Source organism: Aplysia californica, unplaced genomic scaffold, assembly GCF_000002075.1.
Source record: "Aplysia californica isolate F4 #8 unplaced genomic scaffold, AplCal3.0 scaffold00756, whole genome shotgun sequence".
Classification (NCBI taxonomy): Eukaryota; Metazoa; Mollusca; class Gastropoda; order Aplysiida; family Aplysiidae; genus Aplysia; species Aplysia californica.
In genome coordinates, this window is record NW_004798026.1 from 301,103 (window position 1) to 313,566 (window position 12,464).

At 40.1% G+C, this 12,464-nt stretch overlaps 1 protein-coding gene across 2 annotated transcripts in view; it reads left to right on the forward strand.

Moving 5' to 3' along the window:
- The first annotated feature begins 976 nt into the window (after nucleotides 1–976).
- The window catches only part of LOC101859818 (BTB/POZ domain-containing protein 10), a 15,438-nt gene continuing 3,950 nt past the window's right edge, over nucleotides 977–12,464 (forward strand). For both annotated transcript variants that reach the window (XR_221004.3, XM_005109214.3), the window contains exons 1-8: nucleotides 977–1,073; nucleotides 5,394–5,589; nucleotides 6,661–6,839; nucleotides 8,679–8,841; nucleotides 9,398–9,500; nucleotides 10,460–10,580; nucleotides 11,003–11,100; nucleotides 11,637–11,736. Coding sequence is in view for 1 of the 2 variants with exons in the window: in XM_005109214.3 (XP_005109271.1) it covers nucleotides 5,468–5,589; nucleotides 6,661–6,839; nucleotides 8,679–8,841; nucleotides 9,398–9,500; nucleotides 10,460–10,580; nucleotides 11,003–11,100; nucleotides 11,637–11,736 (886 nt within the window). In the remaining variant the exon portion in view is untranslated. The remainder of the gene's footprint in view (nucleotides 1,074–5,393; nucleotides 5,590–6,660; nucleotides 6,840–8,678; nucleotides 8,842–9,397; nucleotides 9,501–10,459; nucleotides 10,581–11,002; nucleotides 11,101–11,636; nucleotides 11,737–12,464) is intronic.

Sequence of the window (12,464 nt, forward strand, 5' to 3'; positions counted from 1 at the left end):
TCATAGCTTTATCCTTATTTTTTAAATGGCCTACATATCTCCTGCAGATGCATTGATTATTGTCAGAATTTAACTGCCCGACAAGCGATCTTCGAAGTATTTTGCTTACGTACTATATTATTATATAATTATTATTAATTTCTTGTGTTTTGGGGCATTGTTATGCGATGTTGTTAATCTGCCTTGTATTGCTACTGCGGTATTAATTTGTTCTTGTTGTTGTTGTTGCTACTATACTGCTGCTGCTGCCAGTGCTGTTGTTGTTGTTGTTGTTGTTGTTGTTGTTGTTGTTGTTGTTGTTGTTGTTGTTGTTGTTGTTGTTAATGTTGGAGATGGGAAAGGGGGGGGGGGGGTAATCAGACAGGCGTGGTCTGAGGGTTTAAAAATAATTTCGGGGCTTATAGGCCAACAGGAATTTAACGCTCGAGCTATCAAAACTGGAACAATATTGTTCTTTTGCAAAACAAAAACAAAACAAAAACCCATAATCATACAAAATATGATTTCGAACTCGAGACACAAATGTAACCAAAAGGAGTTATATATGTTTTCAAAACAAACAAACAAATAAACAAACAAACAACAAGCAAACGGAAGGGCCTATTATATAGGGCCTATAATATAGGCCTAATAGAGGGATCTTTATTTTTACACATGACATCGCGAAGTCAGATGGTTTTGGGCGTGTTTTCGTAAAGATCATTGGCGGTTTTCCAGATCACCCAAGCGTGTGGGGGAGAGTCGCGACAAGAAAAGCTGAGACAGATTGCCAGTCTGGTTCACTAAGGTCAAAGTTCATAGCTTATTTTTGTGTGATAACCAGATGCTCATGCTATTATGAAAATTTAATTTCTCATGATTATTTCTCTTTTTCAATCTAGCAGTGCCTTCTAAAATAGATAGTGATGTAAAACAGTGTTCTTCGACGAATACCTTTATGTATTGGGTTATCTGAGCCAACTTCTCACATTCTTATTTTGGTCACTCATCGTGAAGAGAATCTGGCAGTCTTGGATTAAAGATGGACGATTTGTTTTGAAGGAAAGAAGCAGCAGCAGCAAAGATGCCACTGCGTATGTATCCAATTCGTACGGATCAGTATTGTTTTTATTTTCTGATAATTTTGTTCGGTTCTTGAGGATTTATTTATTCATCCTTGACTCTGTTTCGATCGTTTTTAAAAACGTGCATATTGCCAGTAAATCATGAAAAAGATCCTGGTTGACATGAGTGCCTGCCTGGCCTAAACTAAATGATGAGGAGACGATCATCATCATTCAGATTAGTTAGATGACATGAATGATGACGGTGTGATAATTATAGAATAGTTACAATGATTTAACTTGACTCAGGAATTAAAATGTTATCGTGATATGGGCATTACCCTTATGAATTAATGGTAGATGCCTAGATTCTAAATAGTTTGCTTTACTTTAGTTTAGTATTCTTTGGGTCTTCCATAAAATTCAAAATGCGGAGTGATTATTCTGGATATTATTCTTTCTCAATAAAATTGACACTATTCTCACCCGTTTTTTTCGTTTCGGGCATCATAGGACCCCTGTCATTTGAGTGAGCGCTCCAGGCAATACAAATTAAACTCCCCTCCCTGTCTCACTACGCTGAGCGCGCGAGGCGACTAAAATCACCAACAGACGGGCCAGCTGAGCCAGCTCTGGAGCGCGGGAGGCGACTTGTCGATTTGAGGGAAAACCTTATCTTTTGAGCGAATAGCGTCACCTCTTAATACTATTTACTGGTTCTGTAATGGAAAATTTTACTCTTGAATGGTTTTAACCAATCAATATAAGAACAAAATAAGCCTAGATCTAGTAGTATCTAGGCTAGGGTCAAGAGAAGGCACGGCGTGCCTTAAAAATAAGGAAGAGGCTAGCCGTACTTAATGACGGCTAGACTGGCAGTCTAGCCGTAATTAAGTACGGCTAGACTCACAGTCTAGCCGTACTTATGCTTATATGATGGCTAGACTGACCATTTACAAAAGAAAGTGGCTATTCTCACCCGCCGGAAGTTCTCGCAAGATCAACTCCTCCCCTCTTCTCTCTCTCTCTCTGTCTCTTTTTGAATACTGTCTATCGGTGTGGACGATCAAATTGACCAAAACAAAGTTAAAAAATGATGTTAAAACACAAAAGTAAATTAATTTGGTTGTCTACAAAGATGCTGCTACGGCTATTTAACTTTTCGAATCGAGCCGAACTACGCGGGTCGCCATTTTGTTTTGCCCGGAAATTCTCGCGCTACTCCTCTCTCTCTTTCTCTCTCCCTCTCCACTGCCCACAGACAAAATTGTACGCTTTTAGTAGGCTACAGTTGTAATGGAACGTTTGTTCACGGCACAGAATTCTACAATTTTTCTGTTATCACAGTGTAGAATTCTGTGGTTTAGGGTGAACGCAAAATTTGGTGAACGCGCACCGGGTGAGAATAGCCACAAGACTCGCCTGCACTATTCTCACTCCGGGTGAGAATAGAGGTGGCCTTTACAAAAAATAGGCCTACTGAATTGTAAATATACATTTTTAGTGTGCAGTACCTAAAGTATTTGTATTTGAGACCAAACCAGGTGCCGTAATGACAGTGCATGTATTTTAAACCTCCTGTTTTCTTACCAATTTGACTCTCTTTTCTGTCAGTCACAGATTGACATTTAGTGCTCATATTCCTAGAGTATCAGAGCAAGGAGATGTACGGTTTTGGAGATATGGGTCTATTGGTTTGGCAACTACTGTATTTCTTGTATGTAGCAGTGATGACAAAAACAGTATAAGCAGCAGGGCAAATTATGGACTTTAAATACCATTTGTTTAGTAAACAAAGACTTTGTACACTATGAACTCCATTCATAATGGTAATATGAATGACAAGCTTTGTAACAATGACGCAGTGCACAGAACATGTCATCATTGTTATGTACAAGAAAGGATACACATTATACATTATCATTGACAACACATCACAATAGTGAAAGGCTGTACAAATAGTTAAATACAGTTATCAAAGCCTCAGTACCAGAAAAACACTTGTGTAAAACAACTAAAATGAGGCAAAAGCACAAAATCAATTGAGCTGACCTGTACATAACAGTAACAGTGATGACAAACATGACTTGTACGTAACAATGATGACACAATGAACAGGAAAAGACAAAAGTCTTGTCTCCAGAGAGAAAAGCGCCCTTTAAGAATAAAAAAAACCCAAGAGAGGTTTCTTTTGCTTTGAAAGAGATACCAGGTCATATAAAAGACAGTAGACAATCACAATTACGTTGCTAATTATGACAAAGAGTACTCGTACATAACAGTGATGACAAAACATACTGGGAAAAGGTAAAATCATGCCTACAAAGAACAAATTTGCACTATGAGATCACACAGATCAATAAAGGCGTATTTTGTTTCTAAATGAATCTGGCATGTATGAAATATATGTTGAAAACTTATTGATATTAGCAATTATGAAAAATATTACTTGTACATAACAATGATGACACAATGACACAATGTATTGGAAAAAGGCATATCATGCCAACAAAGAACAAATGTGTACTTTTGAGTTAGACAGATAAACAAGGACATGTTTGTCTATTTGTTTGAGTAAAAAGAGCACACATGACTTAAATAATGTTTGCTCTTAGGACAATGTAATTTCTAGTACGTCGGTCAGTCTTGTACGGCTGCATGACGACACCCCAAACGTCATCACTAAGCACAAAAGCTAAATCTATAACCACAGAAATGATCCATCTCTCGAAGTTTGTTCACACATCACACTCTTGTTCCAGGAATCCAATGTAAACACCACAATTTCACTAAAATATTCAATAGGGTAGCCTAAAAACACGCAAAACAGCCCAGTACGTCACATTCAACGCAAGATTCTTGTGCGTAACCGGAGGGTGACGGCAATAACTACTTTCGTTTTTCTCTTTACCCCGTTGCTCCCGCTGTTCTGGGGAAGCGGGTGAGGGGAAGTCACTCAAGAAAACAATTATATCCGGGCACTGTTGATGATCCGTTCAAAACAAAAGTAGGCTAAAATTCGGACTTCCGGTACGTCGCAAAGTGACGCCATTAACGGCGAATGTTGAACAGCCGACGGAAATCGTAGATCTAGGAACCCGATGTTCCTTTCGCGCATCGCGGCTTTTGAACTATTGAATAAACGACGAAAAGCAAAAAGATTTATCCAGCTGTGGTGATTCTACTGAAAAATAATGGTGTTTTCTGAAACACCTAGTCCGTGACGACACCCCTGACGCACAAGTGATCCGAATTATTCGTTTATTTGCAAACAAATAAACCAATTTCTTGAGCAAGTGAACCTTTCTCGATCACAAATAGCATAGAATCAAAGCACAGGTTTAAAAAAAACACCCAAAAATACTAAATTTTTGTCATTCTTGGAAGTTTGCATTGGTGTGCTCAAAATGACACTCCAGGAATCACTAAAAAACGGACATTTTTGGCACAAAATTTACAAACGCAAGATTATAAAGCTGACATAGGGTCTGAAACTGCTAATGCAGGTTCTACATCCTATATTTGACATGTGTATACGTTTTGGAGGAATAAATACTAATGCATCACATTTTATGCACACAATTGTGAGATGTGTGTGTTTTTCCCCATGTTTTGGCAATGGCTCATATAGGGTCTAATTCTGGAGGAATTCCAAAATGAGCAACCACTATGAAAGAGGGCTAGGGGTACTCGAGGTAGCCTAGGTCCCTTCTTTAGGAAGAGGCTAGTCGTACTACTTATTATTGATGGCTGAATTGTAAATGAAATTTTTAGTTTGCAATGCCTGAAGTATTTGAACTTCAGACAAAACCAGAAGGCGCTTTACTGACTTGCATGTATTTTAAACCTGAATAATTACTAGATCGAGATCTAATGAGACCTGTGTACTTAACAGGTTTGAGTCGATAGGGCCGAACCTAGATCTAAGTACGGCTAGACTCTCAGGCTAGCCGTACTTTAAGTATGGCTAGCCACTTCACCTTCTTTATTGTACAAGTGTGACATTGTGTGTGTTATGGAAGTCCTTATCTTCTAATAACCCTATGACATAGTTTGGACAAAATATGGGATTTGATAAAAAAAAGATTCACTCATGATGCAATTAGAACTAAAATGTTGGTTGTGGTATTATTTTAAATTCATCAATATCATCACGGACTTGTCTCAGTCTCATGTTTAGATATTCTAAAGCACTTTCCTTTTTCCTTTTTATCTGCTTTACACAATTTTTGACTTAATTATAAGTATATATAAATATATACATACTCCTTATTGTGTTTTCTTTTCTTTATTTGTATTGCAAGCATTTTTTAAAGTCAAAAAAAGTTTATTCTCCTTAATTTTTTTCAGGAATACTGTGGCCAGTCATTTGTAAATTTGACTGCTTGTTGGCGTTTGCTTGACGGCATTTCAATGGTAAGCCCATGGCACATAGGCGAAACCATATACCTCGGGACAGATATCACAGGGAGTACGATTCACACAGCAGCGACTCAGATTATTCAGAAACCGATGAACGCAAGAAGACTTGCATAAAGAAATCAAGGTAGCCTTCTTATTTGTTTTTTTTTATGTTGAAAGGTTGTGTAAGTTGTTTTTAATGTTTTCCAAGTTTTATTTATGAGAATGATTGTAAATTATTAATGTGAGGCTTCCTGGGGAAATCAGGCGCTCGTCAAAATTATGAAATTGAAGGAACCGACATTTTCCTGCCAGTTTTTTGCAATTCTTATCGCATTTTTGTTTTTTGGCTCAACACCTTTTATGTCCATGTAAAAAAACACCATGTGAATTTTACTGAAAAACATTGATTAAAGGCACAAAATATGTAGTTTTCCAGCTTTTAACGACTCTCAGGCTATTGAAGTTACCAAACTTTGGCAACCATTTTCTCGCTAATTTCATCACTGAAACCAGACGCCGCCGCCTCCTTCAATCGTAAATATCTCATTCAAGATAGATGGGTACTTTTTTTTACTGAAAACAAAGCAAATCAACTCCACGTGCCCAAAAACTGACGAGCGCCTGATTCCACCTTGTCATGACTCATAATATGATCTTTTGCTCAAAGATTGATTCCCTCTGCATTACAGTATTACTTTGTCAATAGCGCTGTCAATATAGACTGGTACAGTATATTGAAAATTAATTAAACATTTTTTTATTATTTATCATCATATGATCAATAATTTCATGGATTTCGTTGTTACGGAATTGTCTATAACTACTCATCATTTTCTGATTTGAAGTGTAATTCCTGAGTTTGTCTTTTTCTGTCATGTGGATAAGTTTTGGGCACAGGTATGTTTGAGCTTACTTGCATGTATGTCATGTGTATTTTCTCTTCTCACGCCTCTCATCTCTTTGGAAAGACAGCAGCTGTGGCATGAAAATGAACTTTTTTGGGTGGGTGGTTGGCGGATGCTCTGGTGTTGTTTGCTTCATTTTTCCTGTCAAACAGCTATCATCCTTCTCTCTTCCTCCTTTTTTTTTTGGTTTATTACTCTCTTGTGACACTTCTAATCTTGGGCGCTTATATGACCTTATTGTGTTGCAAGTGCCATAAAACTCTGACTAAAACTAAAACCTTTTTTGTTCTTTTCTCTTGTGTGTCCAGCTCCCTCGGTCCTCCTCGCTCCAAGCCGTGCCTGGTCAACCGCACCCGCTCACAAAGTTTGGACAACACCAGCAGTAACGAAGACTGCCCGTCGTGCGAAGTACGTGCCAGCACCAGCATGTACTCCAGAACCCGTCCGCACAATCTAGATTTACCGCAGCACTTGCTTCAACAGAACGGTAAGTGTTTACAGGTTCGATATATTCCATATTAAGTCTGCCGTGCATTTATTTTGTCCTTGGGCAACATCCATGTACATTTATTTTGTTCATGACATACTGTGCTCAGTTTTCAAAGGCTTTTTACTTTTACTTCTCAAAATTTCTGCATTAGGAATGCGGAGAGACACACAGTCTTTTTGCTTATTGCTACGGCTGTCTGGTAGATGAGGATGCAACACTTTGTTCTTGTCTAGGAAAACAGGACGGGAAAACTACTTACTTTGTGTTTGAGAGCCTTGAGTCAACTAATTACTGGTGAGGTGTAGGAGGGGATGGCAGAAGAAACAAGACTGTATGTAGGTTTTACTTCTTCTTACTCCACAGGATCACAACTGATTTCTCTGTAAGGCTTCTCTAGTTTGTTTGTTGTCTATGAATTTCTACGAAAACTTATTCAATGTTTACCAGTGTCTGTGGTGTAGCGGTTTGGTGCTTTGTTGTGGCACGCAGGAGAGTTTGATTCCTGGGGAAGGAGAAATTTTAGTCCGGTGTTTTGGTGTTTGTTGGGATGCTGTATCCCTCTCAGCCCGCGTTGGCCCTGATGGGCAGGGTCAGAAATCCACCTCCTTAACCCTTTCACCCTCAGAGCTATCCCTGCCCAACAAGGCTGAAATTCTGGCAAAAGGGACCTAACTCCGCTTAGACTGCATGACTATATTATTTTAAAAAATCATAAAAAATCAGAGGATGAGTCTAAAATTACAGTTTAGGTGTCAGAGCACAGATAAATGAATAAACTACAAGAAAATGTATGGTTTTGTACGAAAAATAATTGTGTATTAGGTTAAAAAAAATTCTGAAGAGAAAAAAAAACCCCAAAAGACACAACCCGCTTTTTTTGCCCGCAGAAGTTCATGATGTTTTACCCAGAACAGCCTTTTGCAAGGCCTAACCTGGCCCAAATGGCATCCTGTCACTGTCTCACTTCCTCTGCCTAGCTTTGTAAAGTTTCTGGTCTTTACACAGTAGTGGCACGACCCCTTTTTACCATGTAGGTATCCTGATCACAACATGCTCTAAAGGATTTGTTGTGACAGAGCCCACAGTCCCAGTGTTGCTCCTCCCTTTTTTACGTCGTAGTGCAGCAAGTATGTAGTACTAGATCTAGCTAAAGTGCTGTGGGTGCTAGGCCTATCTTCTTCATCAGTCTTCTAAATCATCACCTCCAGCAACGATCTCACCACCAACATCACTATCATAGTTGTTCCCCTCCCCCTAGAGCCTAGATCTAGACCTGCTACATCGTGTTCGCTCTCCTACTATAGTTCTCGCTCTCTCTCTCTCTTTCACGACTGAGTGTCCGAGTGACTACTTGTACTACTAGCACTAGATCTAGCCCCTTGGTCGACGATATCGGCATTTAAGTCCCAATTATAAGTGTCTCCATCGTATACAGTGCCTGTAGCGACGCAAAATTTCACCCACGAAGTTAGATTTAGGTCTCTAAAAAGCACGAAATTAAAAAAATCGCCGCTCTCGCGTGCTTCGATCGATTTTCACCAAATAAACACGACAGTAAAGGGCAACCACTCTAGATTCTCGCTATAAGCTGGGCAATCTCGTGCGACCTCGCAGGAAGCGAGAGAACGTAGAAACGAAAGTAGTGCAAACGGGTGAATCGAGTGGGCGTGTCGGCGCACATCGGCGACTGCGGGGGTTAGCGATGACGGCGCACATCGGCGCCTCCGAGTGGCAAAAGGTTAATGATCCAATTTGTGTTAATGGGAGCATAAAAAATGCCCACTTTAAAAAAAATGCATTAAAAAAAAGCAATTGTTTGTCTTGGACTTTGTTCAGGGCCAGACTATCCCATGGATGGGGCCGCAGCGATGCAAGCCTCACCGAAGCTGAACTGTAGCAGCCCACGGCCCGTGGAGCGCCTGACCTTGGTGGTGGATGAGACGAGGTTTGTCGTGGATCCAGAACTGTTCCGGCAGCGGCCAGAGACAATGTTGGGAAGGTACGCTGCACTGACTACGTCAAAGCCAATCACACAAATCTGCACTGCTAGTGAAAGAAATGGTTGCGTTCTATGTTCATAGACCTGGTAACCAATCTGATCAAATTTGAGCTCTCAGATTTCCTTTTGCTTTTTGAACTGCTGTCGGATTTGAATAAAACACATTAAAAAAAATAATGTTTCCATGACTTGTACGCAACTGATCGTAAATGACATTGAAATACTCAAGTTTATTGGTGCTTATATGCAATATTTGCGCAACTTATCGTTAATGATGCAAAGGTACACAGTTTTATTTGCGTGTATTTTGCTGAATACATGTTTTTTTGCCACATTTTGTTCAGAACGTTGAGACTCCCTTGTTTTATTCACCAACTCTTATCTGCTTCTTCTCTATCCATCTTTTAATTCTGCTTGCTTGTCTTGCTTTTTCCTCAGACGGTAAATGAATTTCCTAGTATGATGTGTTTCTCTTTGTCCAAACTAACAAAAAATGTAAGTCTTGAGGCTTTGTCAATGTTATGTTCAAGTGCTTTGTAATGTTCTTTATCTTCAGAATGTTCACAACGTCTTTGGAAAACAATTTTACTCGACCCAATGAAAGAGGAGAGTTTGAGGTTGCTGATGGCATCACAGCCACTGTTTTCCGTGCCATTTTGGTAAGGAGCAACGTGCTGTAGCTTTTGAATTATTCAGTTCCACGAACTAAAACTTTGAAAATTACAACAGCCCGTGTTGAAGGTTTAAAACCATCACCATTGTCACTATCACAATATGGGGGGGGGGGGAGGGGGGGGGAAGAGTATATGGCTCTTGGTATGTTGATGGCAAACAAAAGTGTAGAAAACTGTTCTTGCATCAATAATATAAATCATTTGTAAGCTTTTATGATGCATCTTGTTGAGTCCATTCCTTATCGTGCTGCACTGCTTGAAAGAAAAAGTGAAGATAAAATGGTGAGAAAATGTCGGGATTATACTCAGAGACCCTCCATTGGCGTCTATGGTGTAGTTGTTTGGCACTCTGATGTCACAAGCAGGAGTCTCAAGTTCAATTCATGAGTGGGGTGAATTTTTATGGAGTATCCCTTCCCTGTCCTTGTGCTGGGATGTTGCATCCCTCTCAGCCCGGGTCTGTCTGCTGGGATGTTGCATCCCTCTCAGCCCGGGTCTGTCTGCTGGGATGTTGCATCCCTCTCAGCCCGGGTCTGTCTGCTGGAATGTTGCATCCCTCTCAGCCCGGGTCTGTCTGCTGGGATGTTGCATCCCTCTCAGCCCGGATAGTCCTGGAAGGTAAGGTTGGAAGCCTGCCTCCTGAATGGTCTAAAGTGTGTATAGGGGGTAGGGGGGGTGTTAAAACACCTACAATTATTTTTGTTGTTGCTGTTATCGATCCAGCAACAGCTGGGCTCTCGCCCTTCTGTCCAATGCCATGTAGTGATATGTGCAGGTTTGCTGCAGTTGCTGTAATGTTCCATAGAGTGTGTTGTCAGTGTTAAGTCTTGGACGTAGAAGTGTAGCTCTGATGTCATTTAGGGCTGTACAGTGGAAAAAGAATCATTTTGGTAAAAAAGAGAGAGAGAGATGTTGTGTCATGAGTGTTGTTTGTGCTGCTCCAGGATTACTACAAGACCGGTGTGGTCCGGTGCCCTCCCTCCGTGCCGGTCCATGAGCTGAGAGAAGCTTGCGACTACCTCCTTGTGCCCTTTGATGCCTCCACCGTGAGGTGCCAGAATCTCCGTGAGTTCATTTGTTGCCTATTCCTTTTTAATATTGTCAGCTTTTCACTGTTTTTTTTGTTGTTGCTTGATTAGATATCAAAATTATGAGTTGATTACCGCATGGTTTTAACTTTGTTGACTTTCCTTTCTCATTGAAAGGACAGAGAAGGTGTTACAAGAGTTAAGTAAGATAAAGTAGTGGGCTTGGATTCCGATACCAACTGCTTTCAGTGACTAAACAGTTGAGACATTGATGGACGGAAGCTCAATCTTTGAGGATCTCATTAAGACCATAGGTCAAATTTAGGTTTTTTATATTTGTCTGGCACTTGATGAATAATACATGACAGTGCAAGAGAGAATTGTTGATGTCTTGGGAGTTTCTCAACTGTGTGTAATTTCCACTGAAAAAACTTGTTGTTGTTGTTGTTGTTGTGCCAGGTGGGTTGCTGCACGAGCTGTCCAACGAAGGCGCTCGCAAACAGTTCCTGGAGTACCTCGAAGACTTGTTGTTGCCTCAGATGGTCCTCTGTGCTCAGGTCAGTTGTTGCTCATTTATATAGTGGCAGCTCTTATCCCCTCTCGGGTTGTAAGTTAACGCTCTTTAAAAAAAATATATAAATGTCAGGCATCGTGGTGAGATCAGGCACTTGTCACAATAATGAAATCAAAGATATTGGCATTTTCCGCAAGTTTAGCCATTTTTATTAATTATTTCAGGGCGCTCGACACTTTATGTTCCATCAAAAACATATTTTTGTGCGCATTTTACTGGAAAAACATATTTTAAAGACACAAAGAAATGTAAATTTGCAGTTTCCAAGGACTCTTTAAGTTGAGGAAATAACTCAACTGTAACAGCTATTTTCTCGTTACTTTTACCTCTGAAACCAGACGACCCCACTTCGTTCAATCGCAAATATCTCGACTACTATTCAAGATAAACGAGTATTTTTTTTCATCAAAAGATAGAAAAATGAACTAGTTTTAAGATGATACCAGTAACTCTACCATGCCCAAAAATTGACGAGCTGTGTGTTTTGTGATCTGGATACCTGTTTTGTTTGTTTTCCAGCGAGGTGACCGGGAGTGCCATATCGTGGTGCTCACGGATGATGATATTATTGACTGGGATGAGGACTACCCACCACAGATGGGGGAGGAGTATTCACAGAGTAAGGAAATTACTGCTTTTTGAAAATTCGTCCATTGTTGCTTTGTAAGAGCTTTTATTCTCTAACATAGTTGAGGGGCTCATCAGATTTGGCAATGCAAATGAATTAGTTGGGATGTTACGGTGATTTGATAGCATATTGAATTTATAAAACAGACATGATACTCCGTTGTTACAGTGATTGGATGCTGCACTGTAATGGTGATTTGATCGCATATATTGAAACTATTAAACAGAACCGATGGCAAGGTTGTGTTTATGAAGTGCGTGCACACATGCGCCTGTGTTTGTGAAGTGAAAGAATGGCTTGTAAAAGAGCCTGTTTTTGTGAGACAATCGGTCAGTTTGACCACGTGAGGAGAGACGAACAAAAGGCTAAACCAGTCTCCCGGCAGTTGACCTGATTGGCAGAGCTACATCAAGTAGGCGTACGATTTCAAATGTTCATTGTTTTTTCTAGCCATCTTTTATTCAATAAACTTCCTGTTTTTGAAGAAAGCGGACACAAAGCAATGAAAGAATCATTACCTGTTTGTTTGTTTTGGGTTGTTTCTCCATGATTTCATGATTTGAAGCAACCCCCCCCCTCTGAAGTTCACAATGCCTTGGTGTCATCGGTGCATTCATGGCTTTAGTTATTGAGATTGTTGACTAGTTTCAGCTTTTGATGCGGTTCCCTGTGGGTATGTGGCTGTGAACATGGGCAGGGCTTATCAGCTCTGGGTGGGG